Source organism: Nestor notabilis, unplaced genomic scaffold (assembly GCF_000696875.1).
Source record: "Nestor notabilis isolate BGI_N333 unplaced genomic scaffold, ASM69687v1 scaffold9596, whole genome shotgun sequence".
NCBI classification, from domain to species: domain Eukaryota; kingdom Metazoa; phylum Chordata; class Aves; order Psittaciformes; family Psittacidae; genus Nestor; species Nestor notabilis.
Window position 1 is genome coordinate 39126 of NW_009932417.1, and position 13073 is coordinate 52198.

Here is a 13073-nt window from a genome sequence, read left to right on the forward strand (position 1 = left end):
TCTAGGTCTAAGATAAATTGTTTGCTACTTACTTGTGTCTGTGAATGACAGCATTAAAGGCGAGACCATCTGCCCAGCTTGTTGTGAAGTTTAGAACATTGACCTGACTGTAAGGTCTTGTTGACTGCCGAACCCAGCTCAGCAGGATCTTCTCGCTGTTGGTCTGCTGCAAATCTGACATGATGTTCTTCATGACATCCTTCACCTGCAAGAAAGCAGCAACTATACCTTACAGCCACATTCTCCACTTCCCTGTTTACAAAGCCTTTCAACCAAGCTACTCACGAATCACGAAAGTATCTTTCCTATTAAAAGCTACGAATCAAATTCTAACTCCTCATGTGAAATGTGGGAACAGGAGTCTCCAGGCCATTTCTGCCCTCCACTGATTACAAGAACCAGTAATGCTTCATGCAATAATGACACATCACTCTTAGGTTACAATCCTCCCCTGCTCCCCAGTTCTGCCTTCACTAAGCATGAGGTTTAGTATTTCTCACTGTCTCGTGCTACAGTTCTATCAGTAAGCAAACCCCCGAAATACAGCTTGCAGAGGTTTTCTGCAAGATGATGCTACCTGCCCAGCTAACAAAACTAGTTTGCTGTTTGGGTACTATGCATAAGCATCTGCCGAATTCCCTCCAAGTCGATTAAGTGATCCTCACAGGATCAAAATTCAACCTATAAGACTGAATAACAAACCTATAAAGCAGCATGTAAGATGCAAGTCCAACACAGCTACCTAGACAGTAAAACAACACCGGTTAACAGAAGCACATAAAAGCCTTGAGGAAGGAATATAAATACAATGCTTCAGCCTGAAAACCCTCTCTGTAATTAAACACCAGCAGGAACTAAACTGAGAGACTGAGTACAACTGAGCACATACAAGAATACATATCACAGGAGGCAGCCAATAGACAGAGATCAGAAACTAAACACTGGCCTGCCTTTATTTACCAGACCAAAATAGAAGCAGTATTTTCCACCACCACAACCCTGGGAAGGTTTGTTAGAATCCCAGTAGATCAATGTGCACAATTCCTGGAAAGGAAGAGATCTCTCAGCAGCCTCTCACCTGCCAGTGCAAGATAATGCTCCAGAGCAGCCCCAGTGTCAGCTTGTGATTTCCATCAACAATGTCAGTTCCTCCAATATTCACCAGCTCCACCTGGAGAGGTCAGATCAATTCTATATTAAACACTGTTATCACAGATTCAAGTCACAACCCCACTCCTGCCTGTCCTGCCATGTATTATAAAGTGCTCTTAAATACAACGTAGTTAGAAAGAGGGAACTGGAGATGACACAAGTACTTGAAAAGTACTTTTCAAAGACAAACGTATTTGAATTTGTCACTACTTAAACAACATGACAAAAGATAGCACCAAAGAAGATACTTTATTGGAAGAGTTTTATCCTCCCTTCTAATATACAGATGTCTATCAGCATTCAAAAATGATCAGTAGAAATGCAAACACTAAGGATCTGATATTAAAGGGAAAAAAAAAAAAAACCAAACCCACAGTTAAGCAGTCCTGCTCCTAAACACACTCAGAGACATTAGAGAACCATGAAAACTGTAATTAAGAATAGGTTTGTCCTTTGCATGAACCAGCACCTAAATAGGACAAGTTTATACAAGGAGACCAAAAGCTCAAGGGAAAAAATATTTTTTTTAAGCTTCCTATTGGCATAGGACCCCACAAAGACTTGATGATGATCATTAAAAACATAAAACCACAGGGAGACAAGGAAATCACTTTAGTAAGTGAGAGGACGGGAGAGGCTACCTTCTTCTGCATCAGGCACTCAGCCCTCAGAAGCAGCAAAGCTTAGCTACACTACCACACTACTCACTTGGTGCTGCTTTAGAGTCTAAACTGAACTGGGACATCGAGTTTTGATTCAGCCAACACAGAGAAAGCAGCACTAACTCTAAAGCACCTTTTGAAGCAGCCAACAGCAGGGCACTGCAATAGTCATCACCATGCCTCCGCAAACTGGGCTAGGGACAAGCTGCATACAGCAGAAGATGTAGATACTTCCCTGGGTATATGTACACATATAGCAGATGCTGCAACGCACTCCCACACAGGGCAGATGGTGGGGCTTCGTTCTTGTAAACAGTCTGGAGCCAGAAGCATCTCCAGCACGAGGGGCAAAGAACACAGAGCATTTCACTTTGATGGGGAAGCTTTTTTCTCCCTTTCTCACCTCTCTTTCAAAACTGTTATTCACAGTACCTACCAGGAACACCGCCCAGCTTACACCAAGAACTGTATCTGCACATCGCTTGGGATAAGAACTGGTCATAGAGATAAAACCTGCACCAGGGAGGTGGCTGGCAATTAGACAACAGGGACAGCCACAAGGACAGTCACAGACAAGCCCATACTCTGGCTTTCAGTGGATGTAGACTACAGTGACAGAATAGACAAGAATAAAATTTCATTTTGTTTTAGAGGATATTGCTGACATACACGAGTATAATGGTATTCCATGCATATTTTTTCCTCTTATCACACAATCACAAACAGCTTCAATTTTGCAAAATGTACTTGTAACCTCATTGCTTTCAGATATCATCTTGACTATTTCAGTTCCCTATAGGTCTCTTGGTTAGGAGAATCAAACTAAAACTGTGTTGCAAAATTAACACAGAACCACAGATTACACTTTGACATACTACAGAAGCTTGTGGATTGTCCTCTTCCAGTTTTACAGCAGCTGGAACAGAATCTTGCAGCAATACTCTTTGCAAGTACTGGATGCATATTTTAAGAAAACTGTATGGTAAAGTGGCAAAAACAGGCCAAAAGAATCACCAGTGCATATCATTAAAGACACTGGGAAGCACTCCAGAACACAAAGGAGCAGAAAGCAAGACCAAGACTAAAGGTCAAGGGCACAAAAATCAAATAATTCCATCGCAAGAGCTTTTTTCACCTGTAATAGGAGAAAAACTCTCCTAAGAATGGGTAGCAAAATGCCAAATTACTTAGAACCATTCTGCTCATCAGATGGATGAGGTTCATGGGATCACTTGAACATCTACACCCTAGGCTTATCTGATTCTTGCAATATATATTTAAATACTTCTAATAAATTGTTTCACAAGTTATTAATATTGTATAGCCCACAAACTCTCAGGCAACAGAACTACATCTTAGTGGATGTCTCTTCCCTTCATCTTAACACACACACTTTCTAATGAAGCAGTAGGTATAAATCATATATGACCTTAACAACCTTCAGCTGACACCATTTGTTTACATCTAGAAACCCAGATCCTGCCAGCTTAAGGAAAAACTAATTATTTATTGTCATTCAATTTGATTTCATTTATTATCTTCATAAAATCAGTCAATTTCATGCTGGAAAGACTCATTACTTATCCTTAGAAAAAAGCTAGACAATATTTACAGTGCCTAAAAGAAGAAAAATACCAAACAACCCATCACTAACTTTGGCTACTTCCTAGAAATATGGCACTAGTCCACCAACATGGAGAGGAAATTGCAGTGTTATACAGCATGTTTGCATCACTCTTCAATCAGCAGTTTACATAAATGTGTCAGTCCGTTTTTGCATCAAATGTATTTTATTGCCAGAATGTTCTTATTAAGTTACCTTAGTGCCGCGACACTTGCAAATAAAAAGTCTAACTAGAGAGAACACGCTTATCAGGAATTGTTTTTCAGGGGAAAAATAAAATCACTTTACTACAGCACTACTGGCTTCCGGGCAGTACAAACATTTAAAAGTAGTAAACCAAACAATTTTCATTTTTCAAGGATTGGGATTTGCTTGCTTGTTTCTTCTTCTGATCAGGTACCAAAGCTCCTAGTCAGAAATACTCAGTACAAATTTGACATGGAGCTGACAGATTTCAATGGAAAGATCCTCCTGGATTTTGAGTGCAGGACACAGAACCTCTCACACCCTCACAAACTTCTGCACAAGTTACACATCATCACTGGAAATCAGTTTATTGTCCTGCTAGGTTCATGCTTAGCAGAGCTTCCAGTCATATCTCAACAAAATACAGTTTAGTTAATGCCATTAACTAAATTAGTTAGCATTTCAAGATTTCACAAAATTGCCAGACATTCAAATTCTGCATCAGATAAAGAAAACTGAAACCAGTTTACCCACCTCACTGAATTCTTTATCATTTTAGGTACCAAAAAAATCTTGATTCTCTTAATTCTGAACTAATTTACACACAGGAATAAATTAAAGAGTCTATCAATAAAGTCGTACGAAAACATGCTCACATTATTCTGATGCAAGACTTGCAGTACTCGGTTGACGTTATTTAAGGCATGTACTCGTGTGGAACCTCGTTCTTTAGGCTGAAAATAAAAAGTTACAATCTGTTAATATCTGAATTAACTTGACAGCCAAAAAAGAAATAAATAAATAAAACCGATAGACCAAGCAGGAAATTTGTCTTGATTTTCCTCAAGAGTTTATTCTTTCTTTTAAGTAGGAACAAAAACCTAACAATGTAAAAATGAAAAATGGTCAGAACATTATTCGTCAACTCAAGGCACGGGATAAGCCTTGGATTCAAAATGTGTGTCAGTTCATTTTCCGTAAGTCCAGAATTTTTATTCCCAGCATCTGCAGAATTATCAACTGGCAATACAACAGCAAAATGGGAGTTCCTAGGGAAAATCTGAGGGGTTTGAATGCTTGCCAGAGTAGTTGAAATTTTTTGGCTCCCAAGAGGGAACAAGCAGCAATTTGTTTTTCTGGCACCAAAAGCCTGCTAAATCTTTGCATACTGAGAAGGAGTTATGCTTCCTGACTTTCCCTTCCTTTTATTACCAGGAAAAAAACCCCACACTGCAACTCTTGACAATACCTGCCACTCCATTTGCTTTTAATCACCTCAATTTAACTCCTGTGGCAGAAAATGATTGTACTGCAAAAGAGCATGGAACTGTACTTGGACCACGGTAATCATCAGAATTAGAAACAAAAGAAAATCCTGTTGCCTTCAGTATGCTTCCAATCAGACCCCAAATCACTAGAAGTACTAGTGAAATGCACCTGTTTAAAAAACAAGGCAAGCTTGCAAGGTTAAATTTTAAATAGCTAAAGGTCCCCCATAAGGTAAATAAATGAATTTTAGATTTATTATAAATAATGAAATCAAGAGTTTAACCCCAAGCAATGGCACAGGTTTCACCATGCCTCATATCTGAAGAGGCATCATTGTTAGCAGGGGAAGAGTTTTCACACACGCACTTCCCCAAACAAGACTTGAGAGTAGCTTCCAGCCCTTTCCTACCTGTAAGGTCACACAGGATTTTTCAACAGGGATGCAGATTTTTGTATCGCCTACTAGCTGTTGTCCTTTTTACTGAACCCAGGACATTTACTTTCTTTTTTCTTTGAGGGATCTTTCATGAGCTCATGAGAAAAAGTCCACACGTATCCAGATAAAGGCTACTCTTCCGTATCATCCACAAGCAGACCCTTAAAAGGTCTCTATTAAAAATATATACTATGTGAATAACATCACTGGTTTTGCATCCTTTGCTAAACAGTACTTTACCCTTCAAGAGAGGGTTACACAGCTAACTTCAGCCTGACCCTACATCCCATGAGTGGAGTTCATGGGAATTTCACTAGAACTGTAGACAGCAAGTACACACTACAAGAAAAATGTTTTTTTAAACAAATAAATATAACAAATTGCATGTTTGTGGTTTGTGTTTTGTTTATTTGTTGAAGTTTTTGGTTTTGTTTGGTTTGGGCTTTTCTTCCAGTAAATGGGAATATAACTTATACGTATTTCTCTTACCAGAGGTTTCCCCGTCAGACCCTCCAAAAGGTCCAAAAGCTTCCTTCCATCTTTCAGATCCGTGAACATGTCCTTAACTGGGGGCTTCCCACTCTGCAGAAGAAACAAAATCAGTAATAAAAAGAGTGTTTAAGCAGAACCTCCCTGAAAAAGGTACTTTTTCCTGTTTGCCTTTCTAATCACTCTTATTTGGTATTGAATGCTGTAAATGAAAGCTAGGGGACTGTGACACTGATCAGGAAGGCACCCTTCCTTTCTTCAGTCTTTTTTTACCTTCCCATCTCTATGGTTCTGTGCATCAGCAGCCTGGTACTGCAAAACCACAGCAGCACATCCTGGCTCACGTTAGGGTAGAAGCATTAACATTTGCTTTGCAAAGACGGCAAAGCAAAAACTTGGCAAGTTTGAGGAGACAATTGAGAAAGAATGCATTCGTCTTGCTGCACCTAAAGGAAGAATAAACAGGCTTTGCAGAAAGAAGCTATTGGGACAAATTCTCTCAGATTAAATAAAAAATAAAAAGAAAAGAAAAAAAGACAAAACTAAAAAGGACTTGGAATTGAGCTCTGTGTAACAAATGAATCATTTTCTCTACCTTGGAAAAAGAAGCAAAATGTGAAACTTGGAGCTACTCTAAATCATATATTTCTAATATTAATTTTCTTATGGGGAAGAGAGACCCTGTACAAGAATGGTGGTAGATGACAGCAGAATTGTGTTAAACTTTTCCATCCTCCCTTTTAGTTTTTTTTCCTTCTTGGACCACAATAAAGTTAACATGGGAAAGTGTTATAGGGCAGGGGGAAAAGACACAGGCAGCCGGTAACTAAGTAAGTGCATTTGCTTTGTAATACTCATCTGCTGGCTGCCAGATCAATTAAGTTACTGCTTTCAGTGTCCTTTTGAAGTGCCAATTTCAAAAGAAAAAATATTTTCTAAGTACCACCTAAAACTTCAATACTGCCTTTTTTTACCACCTTGGCTTTGTAACATTGCTCTTCAGAAAGAAGGCTGTCAAAGGCCCATCTCACATGACATGATTTAGCTGACAGATCTCCTCTACCCTCACTTATCTCCTCCCGCCCTGACAGCTGCTAGTAATTGCCAAGTGCTGGCTAACAACTCAGAAAGAGTGCAGAGCTGCCCAGTGAATGCCATTTTCTGACAAATACCTGTTTTTTCCCCAAAAATTCATAAGGGTTTCCCTTAAATGTCCACTTCAAATGGATTTGATACTACTAAAACTATTCACAAGAAACCAGAGTTTAAGTAGCTGTAGATCCATATTTTAATCTCCTGTACAGAAACAAACCTAAATGTAACTCACAGTAGCAACCAACCAAGCAGTGTTGAGAATGATGGTATAACTAAGGTCACTTCTTACACAGATATTAGCCCCAGTGTGTGATATTACACTAGTTTTGAAATGAATTTTTCTGAAAATTTATTTTCCGATTACTTTTACAAGTCATGCTTAAAAACGTGCATATGTTGACACATATTTAGGTAAGGAGTGTATAAAGCTATGTAGCTGTCAGACCAATATCAAATAGGAGCATTCATTAAATATCAGTGTTTGACAACTTTCTGCCATTATATAATGCCACTTCCTGAGCACAGCTACATCCTTTCTATCAAAGTAAGAGACAAGGCTTTCCTCCTAGTGCATGCACTTTTCACAGATGAATGAGATGCTTCACTGCTGTACAGCAACATAACCAAACCTTTAAATCATGCTTGAGCAGAAGAACTGGAATACCTAAAAGGAGATGCAGGGTAGCCTCATGTACAGTTTATGGTGTATAACAGGAGGAGATTATCCATAGTGCAACTACTCCAGATGACAGCAACATTTGGTTTAAGTTTGGTTTGCATCACCATGTGGAAGATACTAGAAGTTAGTTGGTAAGGGCATGAGGAAATCATTCATGTGTCCAGAGAAGAGCAGTAAAGCCTTTATAATTATATAATTAACTATAGAATTAAAATAATGCACATGTACAACAGACTGATAACACCAAAACTGAGAATGCTATAGCCATATATCCTCAATAAATTTGTTGCCTTAGGCCCAATTTTTTTTTTCTTAAAAACTTAAATCTGCTAAAAAAGCAGAAAAATGCCTCATTTAATACAGTGAGCAAGTGTTGAGAGTATACAGCCCTTCTCCATTTCCCATCTGCTCACTTCATACACATGAAAACAAACTGAATGACTTCCTGCTTTCACTCACTCATTTTGACAGGTCATGGTACATCCCAGCCCATTGCAATGCACCCTGCTGTGATAGTGGAAATAATTCAGATTTGCTTTCTCAGGAGAATGGTTTTTCTGTTTCACTGGCCATCAGAGCACCACATCTTGCTGTCAGTTTAAACAGTCAGCTAACAAGTATTAAATTATTTCTGCTATCTAAGCTACTCCTTCCTGGTTTATTAAAGTATCTGCTAGCCTCAAAACAGAGACATAGCAATATGCAAAGCCTCTGTATTTGGTGAAGTCTAGAAAAACACTCTATGGGAAGGAATTCAGTTCATGGGAAGCACTTTTACTCATGCAGGGTGACTGAAGTTGGCTTAGAAAGGGCTGCAGCACCCACCCTGCCAAGCCCATCGCCACCTTCACTGCAGCATAACCTGTCAGGAAGGCTGGAAACCTGCTCCTCCAGCTTCCCACGCTCACCTGAGGGACATGCAGGCACTTGGTGGCAGTGGCCACCCAGGCAGCCCCAGCTGTCCCATCAGGGCACAAAGCCAGCCCTCAGTGCTGTTGTCCCAGTGGGAGTGAAGACTGGGCACAGGCTACACCCTCACACTGCTTCCTCCCACCCATGTACTTTCCTCACACCTGGACATTCATTTCCACACAGGATCTGCTATCTGAGCCACACAGTCTGCAATCAGGAACATAAATCCTCTCTCCTCTAGTGCACAGTGCAGCTGGATGCTACTGGGCTTTCCTGGAATGCAGTTAGCAACCCACTGTGCTTGAGGAAGTCTTTTACTTTCCTTTTCAAGGCAGAACATTTATGTATCCCAGCCTCTGACAGCTGTATGATTCTTAGAGTTTAAGCAGCTTAGAAAGGAGCTGGAAAATAATTTTATAAAATGGCAGCCCAAAGGATGGTCCCATGCATCCATTTCCCAAGAGATGACAAGGAAAAACTCCTTGGCAATGCTGGCAGAAGAGCTACGCATGCCGTTCTGGGCCAGGCCAGGCTATTGCCATCACCACTATCTCCTTGTGAGAAAAAAAAAAGATGTGAAGCCCCATCTCTTTGCACGTAAGACCAACTACTAAGACTTCCAGGGAGGCTGCTGTGGCAGCGCAGAGGCAACCTAGGAACGCATGACTACTATGGCTGGACCTGTGCTTCTAGTCAGGAAGCCTAATCCAAACCATGTTCCAGTGGGTCCACTGCCCCAGCTCCCATCAAAGGGCACCTGACAGGCCCATGGAGGCAGCACAGCCCTGAGCCTCACTGGGGTGGAACAGGCAGCCCTGGGACCAAGTCCGTGCTGGGGCAGGTTGGCATGCTGCAACAAAGACTAGGGCTCTGGGGGAGGACACAAGTCCTGTCCCACCCTACAGGTTAAGGCATCTGCAGATTGATTCCACCCATATGCCTACACCCATACTGCTCACTACTAAGTATGGTACAATCTGGCCTTCTGGAAAAAAAAGTCTGTACACACACACAAATAAATACACGCATCTGCACTATATAAAAAGTATGAAAGTATGTTTTTCTCTCCCTCTCTCTGTAGAGTCCAGCCTGGTGTACAGTATGCTAACCCAACCTAAATTTCTCCTTTTCAGAACCAACAATATTTTACTCACTTTCTGCATACTTAAAGATTACACAAGTACAAAGCAGCTCAGCCCCCACCAGCATCCCATAAGGAGCAGCAGCCCATCACTGAGCATAATGGCTCAAGAAATCTAAGTGCCTGCCTTATAAGAGTGACAAAGCACACTGAGCCCTTCAGCAAGGGCAAATGGCTAGTCATGGTTGCTTTGCTAAGTACTTCAGGAGCAGCCTAAGTTGTGCTAAGCAATGTACAAATAGGAGGCATATAATGGGTCCTTTCTCAAAGACAAAATAGGGTCCAGTTTATACTACAAAGACAGTATAAAGGACAGGCAGGGGCACACTGCAGAACAAGAGAACTGTGCCAGTTCAGGGTGTAAAACATTCACATCCCCCTCACTTTTATCAGTTAACAGAAGGTAGTTTTTCCTCAGCTTTGCTTACGTTTGCTGTGACAGCAAAAAACAACAACACTGGCTGAAACCTTTCCCCTCGCAGCCTGCCAGAGAGGGCTTTGCCAGCAGAGCAGCACACAAAGTTGCTGTAGTAGAGACAGGGGCTTGATAAGACAGATAAAAGAAAATAACAACAGGCTTAGAAAGAGGCCATGTGGGTTCCCCAATGCTTTAAACTGGCACTGACAGCAGGAAAGGAGGCTATTCACTTCAACAAGGGCTGGCATAAGGGAAAAAGGAAGAGAGAAGATAAAAGTCAAAAGAAGGCAGAGCAAGGTAAAGTAGAGAAAGAGAAGCTGGAGGCAGTATGTAACCTGGATCTAGGCCTGCTTGTGCCCCTATAAATTCTGTGTAGTGACACATTTGTTATCTACCATAGGGTTCACATACAAGGATCAGAACCAGATCCAATCCACCACATTACATTTATTCCAACAGACATTTCAGTGCCAGCCTTTGTGCTAACATGAGCAGGGGAGGGAAGAGACAAAGAAGAACTTTAGCTAGATATCCACAGCAGAAAACACTTTTTCTGTTGATTCATCTCTCACGGGGCAGCAGCAGCAGCAGTGCTGTCTGAATAGTGGTGACCAGATGCTGGTGTATGTGGCAAGACCAGTCGTTACAGGCATTGCCTCTGCATGTTCCAGCAAGACACTGGCACCCTTTGGGAAGGACAGCCCACATGCAGTGATCTCCTCACAGCAGCAGCAGCACTTGCATGCCCGTCTGCCATCTTTCAACCCCTCTACCTGGATCAGGTTTAAGAGAGTGACTCACACTTCCTTGTGTGCATCTAGGATTACTTGCAAAGAAGGGTCATCCAGGCCAGCCAATATGACTGTGCAGAAATCCTTCCTCCTCTCTGCCAGAAAGCATTCTCAGGAAATAGAGGAAGACATAAACAAAATCCGGACCAGATTTTTCAGATTTTTTAAGAGTCATCTAATGCTACTGACAGTAGAAAGACCAGACATTGACATTTACGGTTTGCTCTACTTCAGCCACACACAGCTGCAAGGCAACAACCTTCCTAAATATAGTTTATAGTAGAACATTCTTAATTCTCCCTTTATTACTAATGGGGAACTGTATCTAATTAGACCAAGTTACAGAGAATTAATGGAAGTCACAAATTCTCAGTAACACAAAGCCTCATTTTTTTTTTTTTAACACAAGCTATTATTTATCACTTTATTACGTGATTTATGTTCTTTGTATATTGGTTTTGACCATGAAATTACATGCAAAGTTAACCATTACAGAAGTTTTAATGTCTGTCTTGTTGTTGAACTAGAAACATGCATTTTTCTTTTATGTCACCATAGTTACCTGCAGGAATTTACATATTCTTTAAATCTATAATTTTTGAAGGTACATTATTAGACCCAACTCTTTTTCAATAAATGAATGCCAAAGATATTTGAGAGTTAGAGATAATCCACCTCTATTTCACATCCTTCTCAGTGATACTGGTTCAGACCTCCTAGTGACGACATTAGAAACAGGATGAAAGGTCCTCTCAGTTTCACAGTAATGCATGCTGGCTGTCACCAGGGAAGTAACACATACTGTAAAAGCATACGCATGACCTTCACCAGCCACCAAGGGAATGCAGCAGGAGAGTTCTGGCTGCTCAGAGCAGTGCTGGGAAAAGCCCTAGTTGCCATTTAGATCATCTGCCACCTCAGAAACACCAAACACCCCAAAAGGATAAGCAGCAGTAGACCTTGATTTTCCACCAGATTGTTCCGATCTTACAGTGTCACTTATATGAAGGTCAGAGCTGCCTCTTTTAAAATTATTTTTTACCAACAGATTGCTATTTTTAATGTCTAACAAGATGCCCAGTAAATAGGTCAAAATAGTAATAGAGCTGCAAAGACCTCTCTCCCCTTCTTCTTGAGAAAGCAGAAATATTGAACAGGTTGGGTGCTTAAACTAAAACATGAACCATTTGCAGTGTACAAATTCATTCCTAGGGAACTCATGGTAACCACCTACTTTTAAACTCAATTACAAACAATACAAGGAGTAAGAACTACATTTTATTATGACCAGTACAGAGTAAGAAACATTTTAAGTGCTGCTACATCATGAGGTGGTACATGGAAACTCAATGGGGGAAACAATTCCGAAAGCAAGAAGGTCATTGCAAAAAGCAAACAACTATGTAAACAAATAATCCTGCCAATTTCTAATTTAAGACCATAGTCATTGTTTACAGAAGTATTTTTATTAAAATGTGATGCTTTTTTTCCATTCTCCTTCCACTGACATGCAGCAGTTATAAATACTAGCTATTACCAGGACAGATGTATTTTAGTTGAGTATGCTCTACTCTGTGATGAATATACCAAAGTAGTTGTGGCATCTCTACATGACACTAGTACCAAAACTAGGAATTCAAATACCAAGTAAAAAATAAATGTTACAATCACAGGAGGCAAACACCTTATAGACCAAGTAGCACTACTACTGCTTAAAACCAAAACAATTACAAGCAACTAAATAGCTATTTAAAACTCCAGATTAATGGAGGGGCGGGGGAGAGGAGGAGGGAGTGAAGGGGAGGGGAGTATTAAGACTCCTCACAGAGAGATGCTGGAAAGTTTGATTGTACTAGATGACAGACGTGAGTTTAAGGAGCAGCAAAGCTAAAAAGCTAAAGATAGCTCAATCCACAAAACACCTGAAATACTTGACTGACAACATGATAGGAGGAGGGAAAACAGATAAAAGCAAGTATTAGACATAGCAAGGCAACAAAACAAACAAGGCATTGGTAACTTTGTGGGTCTTTTTTATTCTCCCCAGTGTATCTATTAATGTATTTACATAAGTTTATGTTATTATAATATGTTTAATGTAACGGTCCTAACCTTGGTTTGCAATTAAGCCTCATTATACATCATTACCAGCAGAGGCAGTTGGGACCATACTTCTTACCACTGTCAGTGATTACTCTGTAAAACTGGAAGGTCTTTTT

The 13073-nt window shown here is 40.5% G+C and overlaps 1 protein-coding gene across 1 annotated transcript in view; it reads right to left on the reverse strand.

The window, feature by feature from the left end:
• Positions 1-13073, reverse strand: part of LOC104407187 (utrophin-like) — a 116645-nt gene that overhangs the window by 39023 nt on the left and 64549 nt on the right. The window contains 4 exon segments of the mRNA XM_010016388.1: positions 33-205; positions 1079-1171; positions 4281-4358; positions 5819-5911. Of these exon segments, the coding sequence (XP_010014690.1) occupies positions 33-205; positions 1079-1171; positions 4281-4358; positions 5819-5911 (437 nt within the window).